Source organism: Helianthus annuus, chromosome 16 (assembly GCF_002127325.2).
Source record: "Helianthus annuus cultivar XRQ/B chromosome 16, HanXRQr2.0-SUNRISE, whole genome shotgun sequence".
NCBI classification, from domain to species: domain Eukaryota; kingdom Viridiplantae; phylum Streptophyta; class Magnoliopsida; order Asterales; family Asteraceae; genus Helianthus; species Helianthus annuus.
Window position 1 is genome coordinate 136,658,266 of NC_035448.2, and position 15,297 is coordinate 136,673,562.

General features: G+C 36.2%; 1 protein-coding gene across 1 annotated transcript; it reads right to left on the reverse strand.

Moving 5' to 3' along the window:
• Window positions 1–1,244: 1,244 nt before the first annotated feature.
• On the reverse strand, window positions 1,245–4,072 carry LOC110917294 (F-box/kelch-repeat protein At3g23880). The gene is made up of 3 exons (XM_022161879.2): window positions 3,716–4,072; window positions 1,650–3,030; window positions 1,245–1,572 (listed from the first exon to the last, which is right to left on the reverse strand). The coding sequence occupies exon 2, from the start codon at window positions 2,992–2,994 to the stop codon at window positions 1,843–1,845; it is 1,152 nt and encodes a 383-aa protein (XP_022017571.1). The 5' UTR covers window positions 2,995–3,030; window positions 3,716–4,072; the 3' UTR covers window positions 1,245–1,572; window positions 1,650–1,842.
• Between the last annotated feature and the right edge of the window lie 11,225 nt (window positions 4,073–15,297).

Sequence of the window (15,297 nt, forward strand, 5' to 3'; positions counted from 1 at the left end):
ACTAGTGAATGATTTGACTATGTAAGCCTATACGGGGTGGAAGCGGCAAGGGGAGCGGTGCCGCCATCAAATAATGCCGTGCGGGGATGGTTCAAAGCGGGGATCATTCACCGCATGCGGGGAGATGTTGGATCCGTTAAAAATGACCGTTGGGGGCTTGCTTTTTGACTTTCAACGGCTATATAGCCGTTAGTTTAAAAAAAAGTTTTTTTTTTTTTTTTTTTTTTATTTTTTTTTATATTTAAACTATATAAACCTATACCCATTTTAAACAAATTCATACCAACCCATTTCCTCATTTCTAAAAAACTAAATCTCTACCCCTATTTTATTTAAAAATGGTAGAAGAAATACCGGTGTTTTTCCCACCCGATAGTAGTGATTCATCCGATAGTAGCATAAGTTTTTTCCAAAAACTTATCGACGAAGTCGAACTACAAGACACGGGCACATCTAGTAAGAAACGTTATCTTCGTCGTCATCGTGAGAGTGGCCACAAAATCATCATTAAAGTTAATAAAGGTTTATCTGGAAATTACACTAACCTGTAGTTATTAGAAAATAATTAACCCTGTGAAATAAATGGTAAAAAGAAGTATTAACACACATTGCAAATAGTTAATCAAAAGAACACTCACCACTCTGTCCTATTTTTGGTCCATAAACAGCAATAATAACCTAATACCATACAAACACGACATGAATCCAACCCGTTATTTTCGATTCAAGTTATTCCATAAAAATCAAGGTTTTTTTTAACAGTTGTGATAGTGATACCTAAGATGGAACACCCTTACTTAAAAAGAAAGTTGAGTCAGCTTAAGGTAAGTATGTATAACTCAAATATAAGCAGCTAAAAAATAAGAAACGCATCCGGTGCATATGGTAATAAAAGACTTGTATGTAACGCGAGGATTACCTTACCTGAGAAGGAAGCATGGTAGGAGGAGTCTGGCCATAGAATAGTTACTGTCGGATACATGGGCATACGAGGACCCAATGGTAACTAGCCTCATTTGTGAAAAGTGTGCATGTCGAAAACGATTAGTTAAGCTGAAAAATTAGAATAAACAGCAAGTTGAGACGTTACCTGCAGCTTTGCCCTTGTCCCCTCTTTACATTAACATCTTGGTTTTAAAAGCGCGAAGCGCAGAAAAGGGACCGGGTGCGCAAAGCGCAAAAGTGGCAGGCTTTTCGTACGCGAGGCGCTTTGTATATAGGTTTCTAGGGTCATTTACCCAATATTTAGACACAAATAAGCTTTATATATGTTTTAATATTGAGATTACATACATGTACAGCCTGAAAACCACAATCTGCTGCACAAAAATGTGACATATACATGAGGCGTGCGCCTCAGCTACGCTTTTTGTACAAAGTGCGCCTCAGCTTGCATAAGGTGCACTTTTTTAAACGAAGGTTAACATAGTTTGTTGACCCATTCATCCCCACAAGCTATAAATCATCATGACAATCAAAGTAGATTAATTATCTAACTGATAACATTCAATGTAGCTCCAACATATCACTTACAGATTGAAAAGGCAACAAATCTAGAGCCTCTAGCATAACCTATTAAACAAATAAGCATCACAATTAGCTAGATCTAAAGACATTATCTCTTAAAACTGTTAGAAATAAGAACCAACCTTGCATGAGGTAACTGCACCATACTTAGAGAAGACTTTGACCCGTGACATTTTCAAAATTGACAAACCCAAAGCATTTGGATTTTCCATCTCCATACTTAGAGAAGAGTCCTGAATCGCTACCTGAGGACCGAATTTAATCGACACCCAATATGCCTCCCATAATCCATTATACGGTTACTTTTATTTCGGTTTACAATTCTCTATGAGCTGTTGGCTGATCAAGCAAAGATAGTGTTTCCATGTAGGGATGCACATAAAATGTACTGAACGCTCCCTCAATCCCGAGATTATCTGTGTGCTCAGAGCGGGGCTCATAAACAACAAGATGTCCATGTTGGTTGTCTACAATTTCAATTATATGTTCACCACTATTTCTAAATCCCATTGGTCTGACATAATCTTGTGTGTTAAGACTAAAGGTGGATAGCTTTGTAAACGATTTTGAAAAACCACCCTCCATCATCCATACATCGTATGTCATTCTATCGTCCTCATAAACATTGTCAAGCACAACAAGAGACTCCCTTAGTTTTAACAATATGAACCAATGTCCAGGAGAGGGGTGGGCTAAGCTATTTGGGAGGTTTATTTCTCCAAATTCTTCATTTGTGATATCATATGAAATAATTAGATTACAAGACCCACCATCCATGGTAGCAAACCAATAAATAACCCCATTTATAACTACCGTACGACAATCATTTGCCGGATCAAATTGAAAGCGGACCAATTTACGAGGGAGATTGCCACCTACACTTCTCCAAGCCCCTGTGCTTAGTGTAAAAACCTCAACTTCCCAAGGGATGCAACTTGCACTTTCCATATCGCCCCAACTAACAATATGTGTAATCTTAACAATCGTAGGGTCATTAGTCTCACGACAAACCCCAAAACCTAAAACGGTTTCATATACTTCCCAATCTGTCACATTAGGCACCACAACCTCAACTGTTTTCCTAACAGATGGATTCCAAAGAAGAGCCTTGCCGGTTCCAGAGACGGGGCCAACTCGATAGAAACAAAACAAGCCATGAGAGCAGCCCAGTATTTTATAGTATTCATGCATTTGAACCAATGGGGGAGGAGTCAGGAAAACTCTATTTGTGGGGAAAGTATCGTCGTCAACAACTGAAACATATCTTACGTTGTAATCCGTTAGATCATCATACCTTACAAATATATGTTGCATTTTTGTGCGATGGCGGCTATACTCAGCAGCAAACTCAGAGCTGTCGATCATAGACTTCCATGTCTTTGAGACGGATCGGCATTGAATCAAGGATTCGACAGGAAGCCTTTTCATGATTTCCAATTGGATTTCATACGATATGTTGTCTGACATTTTGATTTTGATTATGTTTCAGCTTTCAACCAAAACCTGAAATTGCCAACGATTAGACATCATTTATAAAGATCTGAGCATAAATCGACTAAGGCTAATGGACGTTAAAATTTATGTTAAGTTTTGAGTAAAATGACAAAAACACACTTTCTTCTGACCCCCTTCATCAGTTCTTTCGCTTTTAAGGGCTTTCTCAATTTCAGTGCGCAGGTTCTGTGTTTGTGCAAGTCACAATACAGGTTTGGGTCCATAGCCATTCAGTTAAGTTTTGAGTAAAATGACAAAAACACTCTTCATAACTAGAGGGACCAGTTATGTAATAAATTGTTCTCAGGTGTATGATCTGCGGGTGAATTAATTGGTTTTTGTTATAATTTGTGGGTATGTATCTGGTGAAATTAGGGGTTTATATTTCCAAAAATGTTCCACATACCAGTAAAATCTTCCCACATCACATCGGAATTCAACAAACTTATCAGCTGATTGCTTGTGAGCATTAAAAGAATTTGCAATCTAACCTTAGAAAATTGGATTATAACCCCTAAATTCTACCAAACCCCTAAGGGGGGCATAATTGAAAGGTGGATGAAAGTCTCTATCTAACTAACCAAACACATCAGTTGATGGAATATTATAGAATTCCAATTCCATCGGACCCTAAATTCCCACAAAACGAAATGCAAAGCAAAGCAAGATATCGATGATGATCGGAAGAAAATACCTTATGAAAGGAAAGGAGAGGTGCCGATCGATCTGACAGCAGAACAGTGTGTATACGTTTACAGTGTGGTGGAAAAGAAAAGAATGATTTTGGTGAAAAAGTATCTGTTGTTGTTGTTGTTCACTGTTTAGCACGAATATGTAGTCGCAGATCCGGATAAAGCAACTTGTCTGAAAGTAGAAAGACGAAACACAAACGGATCATCGAATACACGGAGCCAGGGCTATGTATGTACGTATTTCTATTTCTTTCAGTGTACAAGATGAGGAGTGAACATTAATTACCCCCATGCAAACCAAAATTGAGTTGTATTTTTAATGTTGGTAGATAGATTTTGTGATGTATATATGCAAACACTCGGGGACCAAGTTTATTTATTTATTTAGAGTAAAATGCAATTTTACTCTCTGAGGTTAGGGGTCATTGACATGTTTATTCTCGTAAGAAAATAATTGCAATTTTACCCCCCACTGTTCACTTTTATGTCGCAAGCTTACCCCCTGCCGTCAGTCAACAGTTATTTCACTATTATAGGCAGGGGTATTTTGGTAATCTTACCCTATATTTATTATTATTATTATTATTATTATTATTATTATTATTATTATTATTATTATTATTATTATTATTATTATTATTATTATTATTATTATAATAATAAATACCTACATACATATATACAGATATTCTTCTTCAATCCCTCAAACCCTTTTCTCTCATCCACCACAATAATCACCACCGGCCACCACCACTGCCGCCGCCATTCACCACCGCAACTGCCGCCGCCACACAACCGCCCATCTCCCTTTCTTCTTTACCTTTCCACCAGATCCGCAACAGATCGTTCTTCTTCTTCATTGAATCCCTAATTTGAACTTTCAGCCACCGATCGTTCTTCTTCTTCTTCGATGATGATGATGATCGATGAACAACTAGGATATGATGATGCTGAAGAATGGATATGTTCTTTTGTTGATCTTCTGTAACGATTCGTTTGTGTAATATGATTCGTTTTGATTTTGATCGGAGTAGTGAATGTTGCCGTTGATTGATCATGAAATTGATTGGTTGTTTAGGTCGGAGATGAACGTTTGTAGCTTATGTTTGATTTTGATCGGAGTAGTGAATGGCATTCTGACCAGATCCCTGAAACCCTTTTGATTTTTGATCGGAGTAGTGAATGTAGCTTATGTTTGATTTTGATCGGAGTAGTGAATGTTGCCGTTTGATTTTTATGAAATTGATTGGTTGTTTAGGTCGGAGATGAACGTTTGTAGGATTGTGTTTTAGGATTAGGTATTAGTTGTGCAAATTGTAATATCTTTGAAAGTTTGCTTGATGACAAGTGAACCTGCTCTTGTTATCCTGAAGTAGCAGTGGAGCCCACCTTTAACAATTTCCAAGGTGTTGCTTTCCATCTGCTCCCTGTTAACTGACCCAAACCCTGATGATCCATTGGTGCCCGAAATCGCTCACATGTACAAGACAGACAAGTCTAAATACGAGGCCACTGCTCGTAGCTGGACACAGAAATATGCCATGGGATGATTACCGAAACTCATCCAGGGCTGCTGTGGGTGATGGAATTATAACAATAAAAGTATTAGTAAGAAGTTTGTTTTTATTATTCATGTGTTTGTTAAGAAGCTTGGCAAGACATTCTGTCTTAATTTGTGTATATTTGAATCAGAAAGAAAATGGGTAATCGTAATGTAATGGTCGGTTTACTTATGAAAAAAAAATCATATTATTGAAGATTTTTTACCTTTTTAATGTATCTTCTTTATTTCTGTGCTTTTCATCCATTTTGTGTTATTAGTGAAGTTGCAGGGCCTTCATTTTGTGTTATCACTGAAGTTGCTGGGCCTTCATTAATGTATCTTCTTTATTTCTATGTTTTTTCATCTATGGGTGGAAAAATAACAGAATCACTAGATTTATGTATAATGAAAGGTGGAAGGGTGAGATTTGGATCTTAAGAGGTTAATGGTGGTGGCAGTGGTGGTACCCTGTTGAGAGTGTTGGAGGGTGGTGGTTGGAGGTGGCAGTGGTGGTGAATGGCGGTGGCAGTGGTTGCAGGGGGTAATGTTGTGTCTTAACACAAAGTACATGGGGTAATAACAAAGGACAAATTAGTAATTTACCAGTGGGGGGTAATTGTGCGACTTAACGAGGGTAAAATTGAAGGGTAATATAGTCATTTCAACTTAGAGTTAACAGATCTGTTATTGACTTTGACAGCAGGGGGTAAGGTTGCGACATAACAGTGAACAGTGAGGGGTAAAATTGCAATTATTTCCTTAGGGGGGTAAACATGCCAATGACCCTTAACCTCAGGGGGTAAAATTGCAATTTACTCATTTATTTATTTATTTAAAGTTAAACAAGGATTTATACCTGCCCGTGATTGCCATGGGCGTACCCACCCCAAGCTGTGGGTGGGCGGGCGCACCTCTTAAAAAATATTTTTTTGTGTTGGAAATCCCGATCGCACCCTTAGGAAAAAAATATTATGAATTTATAAATAAATAAACACCGATTATTATTTAATATATAAGTATATAACACAATTTATATAATTATTTTTTAACCACTTATTCACTTAACCCAATCAAAGCCCAATCTATTTTTATTAACTCAAGCCCAAAACCAACCCAAAGAAATTTGAACTAAATAAAATAACCCAAACCCATCCACCCATTCCAATTCCAAATCCCGCCCCAAAAAAGCTCCCAACGACTTGACGCCACTGCTAACGACCGAACGACATTATTTGCCGGGAAAACGAAAATTTCGGCAGGACCGACCCATATTACGTCAGAATTCCGATATAGAACTAGTATGGTTTCTTTATTGATTTTTGTTGTTGTTTTATGTGATGATTAGGAGAAAATATCGATATATAAGGGTTTGATCTTCTTATGTTTTTTGATATTCTTTTTGTTGTTCTAGACTTGTAGTTAAATAATTTTGTTGTTTTATTTATAGCTTTGTTTGTTTAAATGATTAGTTACAACTTACAAGTAATCAACATTTAATATTAGACTTGAATGTTTGAAAATTATGGATTATGGTTGAACATGATTGTTTATTTTGTTGGAGTCTTTAGTGTTGTTTTATGAACTTATGGAGCGATTTATATGTGATAGGAACCATGAGTAAGAATGTAATGAATTAATGGAGTGGTTAGTATCGCTAAATAATGTTTCGGATAAATTTTAAAAAATGAAAACCTGTAGGGCACTATTTTAAATACGTTTGTAATGACGTTTGACGTTTTTTTATGATTATATAAATTTAATTTGATGTTCTTTTTTTTATACGGTCCAACCTGATCCGACCCACTATGAACCAATTTTTTTATATAACTTAGGGCCTAAAATATTTAAAAATATTTCACACCCCTAGGAAAAATTTCCTAGGTCCGCTATCGACGACAGTTTTTCATTATGTTTTATGGGTAAAGACCAAATAGGAAGTTTAGTTTTGGTAGGAAGGATAGGAAGCAATAAGAGAAGGACGTGTGGCAAAGATCAAAAAACATAAGGAGGAGCATTTGAGTCAAAACTCACCATCTTCAAAAAAACCCAGCATTTGCAATTCATTTCTCTTCCCCGTATACTCAAATCCACCATTTTCAAAACCATAAATTACCATGTCACAACCAACATCACCACCTCCACCACCACATGCGATCGCCACCATCTTGCCGGAAACTAGATCTGAAACCACCACCTTCAACCACCTGTTGGGTTTTTCAGATCTGAAACCACCATTCCACCATCCACCATCCACCGCCACCGCTCCACCACCCACCGCCACCACAACAAGTTTCCCCAAGGTGTATTGGAGTTCTTTCTCTGCCCATTGTCGTTAGTCGGATTTCTTTTGTAAGCTGTGCTATTTTTTATTTTCATTGTGTTTTAGGATATCAAACCACAATTGCGCTTTTCACCTTATTATGTTTTAGTTAGAGTTCTTTTCATTTTTGTTCTTCTGGATGTTAAAGCAGAGGCATGACCATGCTAAAATAGAAGCATGATCATGTTGGAACAAAGGCATGACCACGTTAAAACCCATTGCGTTTTAGAACCTGCAGTGCAAAGAACATGATCATGCTAAGACAGAGGCATAATCATGTTGCAACTAAGGCATACCCATGTTAAAACTACATTGCTTTTTAGAACCTATGTTAAAACTCCATTGCTTTTTAGAACCTGCAATGCAAAATATTGATTTTGGGTTTCATTGCGTCTTACAACCTGGAGTGTAAAGAACATGATCATGCAAAAATAGAAGCATGGTCATGTTGGAACAAAAGCATGACCATGTTAAAACATTAACTTGCGTTTTAGAACTGGAGTGTAAAAGAACATTAAAGAACATGATCATGTTAAATGGAAACATGGTCATGTTGGAACAAAGACATGACCATGTTAAAACATAAACATGACCATGTTAAAACCCATTGCGTTTTAGAACCTGGATGTTGGAACAGAGACAAGACCATGTTAAAACAAAGGCATGGCCATGTTTAAAGAGAAACATCACCATGTGAAACCCATTGCGTCTAGAGTTGTAAAAATTATGATTTTGCCATGTATAAAAGGGTCATTAGTGTATATGATTTCCATAATCATTAACACTAAAGGAAAAAAATTGAAAGATATTCCTGTAGTATCTCAATTCTCAGATGTTTTCCCAGAAGAATTACTAGGACTACCGTCGGGCAGGGAAGTTGAATTCAGAATTTACCTGCTACCAGGGACAACACCAATTGCCAAGGCACCATGCCGTTTGGCACCAGCAGAGATGCAAGAACTGAAGAAACAGTTAGATGAACTTCTGGAGAAAGGATTCATACAGCCCAGTTCATCGCCATGAGGAGCACCAATTTTGTTTGTCAAGAAGAAGGACGGATCAATGCGTATGTGCATTGATTACCGAGAATTAAACAAGGTCATGATTAAAAATCGGTACCCATTACCGAGGATCGACGATTTATTTGATCAGTTGCAAGGAGCTCGATTCTTTTCTAAGATCGACTTACGCTCAGGATATCATCAACTGAAAGTACAGGAAGTGGACATTCCTAAAACTGCCTTCAGAACAAGGTGTGGCAATTATGAATTTACAGTCATGCCCTTTGGTTTAACCAATGCCCCAGCCGCATTTATGGACATGATGAACAGAATATGTAAACCATATCTGGATAAATTCATAATTGTCTTTATAGATGATATTTTCATTTACTTTAAGAGTAAAGAGGAGCATGCAGCACATCTGCATGCACTCCTTACATTATTGAGAAAAGAAAAGCTTTATGCTAAGCTTTCGAAATGCAAATTTTGGTTAGAAGAAGTACATTTTCTTGGACATTTAGTCAATCATGAAGGAATTCATGTGGATCCTACAAAGATCGAAGCGATTACTAAATGGAAACTCCCTGAATCACCAACAGAGGTGAGAAGTTTTCTAGGACTGGCAGGTTATTATAGACGGTTTATCCAAAACTTTTCTAGGATAGGCATTCCCTTAACAAAACTAACCTGTAAATCAGTTAAGTTTGAATAGGGACCAAAACAGGAAGAAGCCTTTAGAATCCTTAAGCAAAGATTAACCAACGCACCCATACTCGCGCTACCAGAAGGAACTGAAGACTTTGTAGTCTATTATGACGCATCTAAATTAGGTTATGGATGTGTGTTAATGCAACGTCAAAAGGTTATAGCCTATGCCTCTAGGCAACTTAAGAATCATGAAGAGAATTATACAATCCATAATTTAGAATTAGGAGCCATAATTTTTGCCCTTAAAATCTGGAGACATTACCTTTATGGTAGTAAGTTTACCATTTTCACCGATCATAAGAGTTTAAGATATGTTTTCGGGCAAAAAGAGTTAAATATGAGACAGAGACGCTGGATGGAAATTCTTAGTGATTATGATTGTAATATCCAGTACCATGCAGGAAAGGCTAAAGTAGTAGCCGATGCTTTAAGTCGAAGGTATCATGAAAAACAAAGAAGGGTACGTTCTCTCAAATTAAATCTGCAGATAGATTTAAATGAACAGATTAGGGAAGTACAAGAATCAGTAATCAAGGACGATACTAACAAGTTAAAAGGAATGATTAAGGAATTAGAACAAGTAACAAATGGAATTTGGAGATTCCATAAGAAAAGGATTTGGGTACCCAAACAAGGAAACCTACACCACCGAATATTAGAAGAAGCCCATAGGTCTAAATATACGATACACCCCGGTAGTGATAAAATGTATTAAGACTTAAGAAAGAATTTCTGGTGGATAGGAATGAAAAAGGATATAGCAGCCTATGTTGCCAAGTGTCTAACCTATTCACAAGTTAAAGCTGAACATTAGATACCCTCGGGATTATTGCAGCAATTAGAAATGCCAATATGGAAGTGGGAATTGATAACAATGGACTTTATTACCAAATTACCCAAGACACGAAAAGGTAATGATACAATCTGGGTGATTGTAGATAGATTAACCAAGTCTGCTCATTTCTTACCGATGAAGGAAATTTTCAGTATGGAACAATTAGCCAAGTTATATGTAAATGAAGTAGTTTCATTACATGGAATTCCTTTATCTATTGTGTCTGATAGAGATATCCGTTTTACTTCTCATTTTTGGACAAGTTTCCAAAAAGCAGTGGGAACCAAGTTAAATCTAAGCACAACTTATCATTCTCAAACGGACGGACAAAGTGAAAGGACAATTCAGACAATGGAAAACATGCTTAGAGCTTGTGTAATTGATTTAGGAGGAAATTTGGACGATGATTTACCATTAATAGAATTTTCCTATAATAACAACTATCATACCAGTATCAATGTTGCACCATTTGAGCCACTTTATGGACGAAAGTGCCGAACTCCAGTCTGTTGGGTAGAAATTGGAGAAAAGCAATTGTCTGGACCAGAGATAGTAAAAGAAACAACAGACATGATTATTCAAGTCAAGGAAAGACTAAAAGCAGCACGCGATCGACAAAAGAGTTATGCTGACAATAGACAAAAGCCATTGGAGTTCCAAATAGGAGATAAGGTATTAAAAGTTTCGCCATGGAAAGGAATAGTTAGATTCATCAAGAGGGGAAATCTAAGTACCAGGTATGTTGGACCTTTTGAGATTATTAAAAGGATAGGACCTATAGCTTACCAGCTACAACTGCTAGAAGAAATGGCAGGAATATATGATGTGTTTCATGTATGTAATCTCAAGAAGTGCTTAGCAGATGAATCATTAGTAATAACTCTTAAAGACATAGAGGTAAATGAGAAACTTAAGTTTGTAGAGAGACCCCTACAGATTGAAGACAGAAAGATCAAGAACCTCAAACACAAGAGATTAGTTCTAGTCAAAGTAAGATGGGATTCCAAGAGAGGACCAGAGTACACTTGGGAACTTGAATCAGAGATGCAGAGGAAATATCCACACATGTTCCAGTAGACCTCGAGGACGAGTTCTAAAACAAGGTGGGGAGGATATAACAACTCTCGTAAAATCCTTATAACACCCCTATACGTCCTAAAATACACCCCGTACACGAAAAACGGCCCCGAAATACCTTTAATTTAACAAAAATCAAATCAAAACAAGAAATAGGGGCGCTCGCGGGGAGCGGCCTCCTTGACTACGTCTGTCGCGGGCCGCGACCAGGTGGCCACCAGGCCGCACCCCAGCCCGCCACATGGCGTGACACTCGGCGTACCTATAGTGGTGACTAACCAAGGCTAGGGTCTACCCTAAGCTCTCGCGGGCCGCGAAGGCCCTTAGTGTTTCTCTTGCGGGGCGCGAGAAAGTGCTCGATCAGCACTATAAATAGGGGATCACGACTTTAGTTGTCAATCGTTCAAATCTCGATCTCTCTCTAAATCTCTTATAGCAATTATAATTTTCGGGTACAATACCCACTAAAATAGCAAAGCTCTGCCTCGATGTAAGTATCATAACCCCCGGTTACATATTAGATACGCTGCCTGATTGATCTAATGCTCTGTAACGCATGTCAAGGCTCTGCCTGACTCAGTCGTTGGAGTTCTGTCTCGGGGGTATAACTAATGTAAATTTGGGTTATTATACTAACGCGTATGCATTGTCTAAATTTAATAGATTATAACCAAGAAGTCACAAGGAAATACCTAAATTAGCAATGTGAGTGATTCCTCTTTTTGTAAACTGTTTTTACAAAACCTCAATTGTTTTAAACTATAATTAACAGTGATCGAGTATTTGTGATTCTACAATTATCGTCGGTATGTTGAGGTTTTGTATACAAAATTTGTTGCTACACTGTGAATAGTAACATTACCACCAGTCAGGATTGACAGTACCGTGGGTGGTAATTAAAGTAGATGTAAACAAATGTAATTGCTGGATTGCCCTCAATGCTGTAAAATGATAAAACTTTCCTTGATTAAACTGGGATTCACTCGCCAGTATTTCTTGCTGATAAAATATTTTTAAACGCGTTTTAGATAACAAAATGTGAAATCCAATTAGAAGCCAGCTGGAGAGCACTGAAGGCTTGGAAAAGTGGCTATAAAAGTCACCTAAATAAAGAAGAAGTTTTATTTCAATAAATTAGGGTTTATCCCTATAAACATGTTTGTAATGGAAACTTGGGAATTTCCCATATATTTATTATTATAAAAATGTCGTGTTTTACTCTGATAAACTATTTCCTAACTACGGTCCTGATGTAAATTCCGCTGCCAAATTAATAAACACCAATACCACCAGCTCTGAGTAGCTCGCGGCCGCCCGCCTCCCGGGGCAGGGCTCGGGGGTTGCGACATATGAACACGTCTATGTTGTGTTTTAGCATTCAGTAATTGGTTCGTCAAGTTGTGTTTTATCAGTTAGTAACTGGTTCATCATTTTGTTTTATCACTAGAACACACTACTATAAACACACCTAGTATCCAACATCAAATGCAGTAAAACAGTACTATGATCAAACTTAAAAAAAAAAAACGTTGTCTTCAACAAAACATACAGAATACATGTATATGCATGATCTAATCACAGTGTAGCTTTAACACATCAATCCTTAAAACAATATCAATGTAAAAAACACCTTTACCAAGTTAGTCACTTGTTCGTCACATTATGTTTATCATTAAAACACACTACTATGAACACATCTAGTATCCAACATCAAGTGCAATAAAACACAATACTATGATCAAACTTAAAAAAACACTCTCTTTAACAATACACACTGAATACATGTATATGCAGGATCTAATCACAATGTAGCTTTAACACATCAATCCTTAAAACAATATCAATGTAAAAAACAACACCTTTACCAAGTTAGTCACTTGTTCGTCACATTGTGTTCTATCACTAAAACACACTACTATGAACACATCTAGTATCCAACATCAAGTGCAATGAACACAATACTATGATCATCTCTTACGCTTGTATTTCATGCCGAATTTGTAATCTTGATCCATGATTCTAGCTAATTTCGGTATGCAAGATGGTTATCGATAGTGGGTTTTAGATATAAAGAAGGAAATGTGCGAGATTATAGGAGGTGTGTTATTTTTGGCAGTTATTCGATTGATTTAAAACACGGTAAATGACCAGACCACCCCTAACTTATTATAACAATTAACTAATGACACATAAATATTACAAAATACCACGAACTTGATCTCAGCCATTAAACACACCCATCCAATGGCCAAGATCTCATCCTACACTTTGTAGGAAAAACACACTTTGCGCAGAAACCCCACTCATGTATATAACATGCTTAATTAGAGTTCGAAACAACCCATACACAACTTTGAGTTTAACATGCGAATTTTCAAATTTGGTCATATGCGAGTTTTGAGTTTTTTTATAGCGTGCGTAATTATGCATTATAACTTCCGTAACTATGCAAATAACGTGCGTGATTAGGGTTTAACTTAACCCATGTGTAATTATGCAATAATGTTCGTAATTATGTCAAGTTAATTACTATTGTGCCACCGCGTTCGATTGAAGGTATAGGGTAGGTCAGATGTGTGGTTGTGATGCTCGCGCACGCTTTGCACGATGAGCACTCTTGTAAGGGAGGTTCAAGTTAAAACTCATTTTATTATGAGAACTCGAAAAATCCCATGAAAAACCTAAAAAAAATTTAATAACACAAATCTTTTGCTTGTAAATCTAGCATTTTTAAGATACATAAAAAAAACATTTTTGTTTGAAAATAAAATAAATTAGTATTACACATGTGCAACACTACGAAAAAACTTAAACCGCCAAACCCCCCCCCCCCAAAAAAAAAAAAAAAAAGAAACTAAAAACTAAACCCCCCTAAAAGTCTAAAACCTAACCCAAAGCTAAAATAAAACCAAAACCTAAACCCTAAAACTAAATAGTATTGCATATGTGCAATACTATAATAGTAGTATTGAAAAAAGTATTACACGTTAAATCTTTTTTTTTTTACGTTGAAAAATATAGTCGAATATACTCGAACGAAAGATAAGAAAATTTGTGATCTTATGGTGCAATTTTTTTTAAATAATAACATATGAAGAAAATAGAAATGTTTGAAAAATTATATTTTTTTTTTCTGTTTTTACTCCTCCTTCCTTAAAAGTCCCCCAACCTTCATTAATGAGGAGTTTTTGAGTTCTCTCGGTAACTATGGATTTTTAATTCAATTATCCTCTATGTATAATATACTAGGTTATTTCCCGTGTGATACACGGGAGTGAATATTGTTTTATTGGTAAATGTTGTTGCTCGTGTTTTATTTTATAGATCATATGTAATAGATTTTGAAAAATTTGATAATGATATATTGTTAGAATTTGTTGTTTTAGGTATCATATTGGATATATGATAATCCAACAATTACATTTTAAATTTAGGCTTCTCGACAACATTTGTATAAGCATTGTCGGGGGTGCAGATTGTAAGAAAATAACTTTTTTTGTTTAAAAAATTAAAGTTAAAAGACACATTAATAATGTATACATCTTTAAGGTAATATATATAATACCATCTTAAATGTTAGATAAAAGTTATTTCCTCATCACCTACAAAAGAGTTATTCATATGTTGCATTTTTGTTATTTTACGTGTGTTACGTTATTTTTTTTTTTTAAAAATAAATCTCTTGCACCGTAACAACTTACAATTTAATATATTTTTTAATGACAAATTTCTTTTAATCCGTGTCATGTGTGGGACTTGAACCCAAGACCTCACTCCCCCAAACCTAAGTGTTTCGCATTTCCCAATGGACCACCACCCCATTGATAATGTATTAGTGTTGATAGGTTTTTTTAAAAGAAAAAACAAATTTGAGATTTGATCTTTATTACATTTCCTCGTATGGTAGGTGTGTGAAAGCTTAATAATATATGGAGTTTCGTTAACACAATTTGGTGTTATAAATAATTTTATGCTTATCAACTAATCAGAGGATTATAATTTTAAATTACCTATCACATTTATATATAAAATTCGGGTTATTTGCCTTTCAAAAAGAAATCTACTTTTGTTTATATTTGGATAATATTTAGCTTCAAATT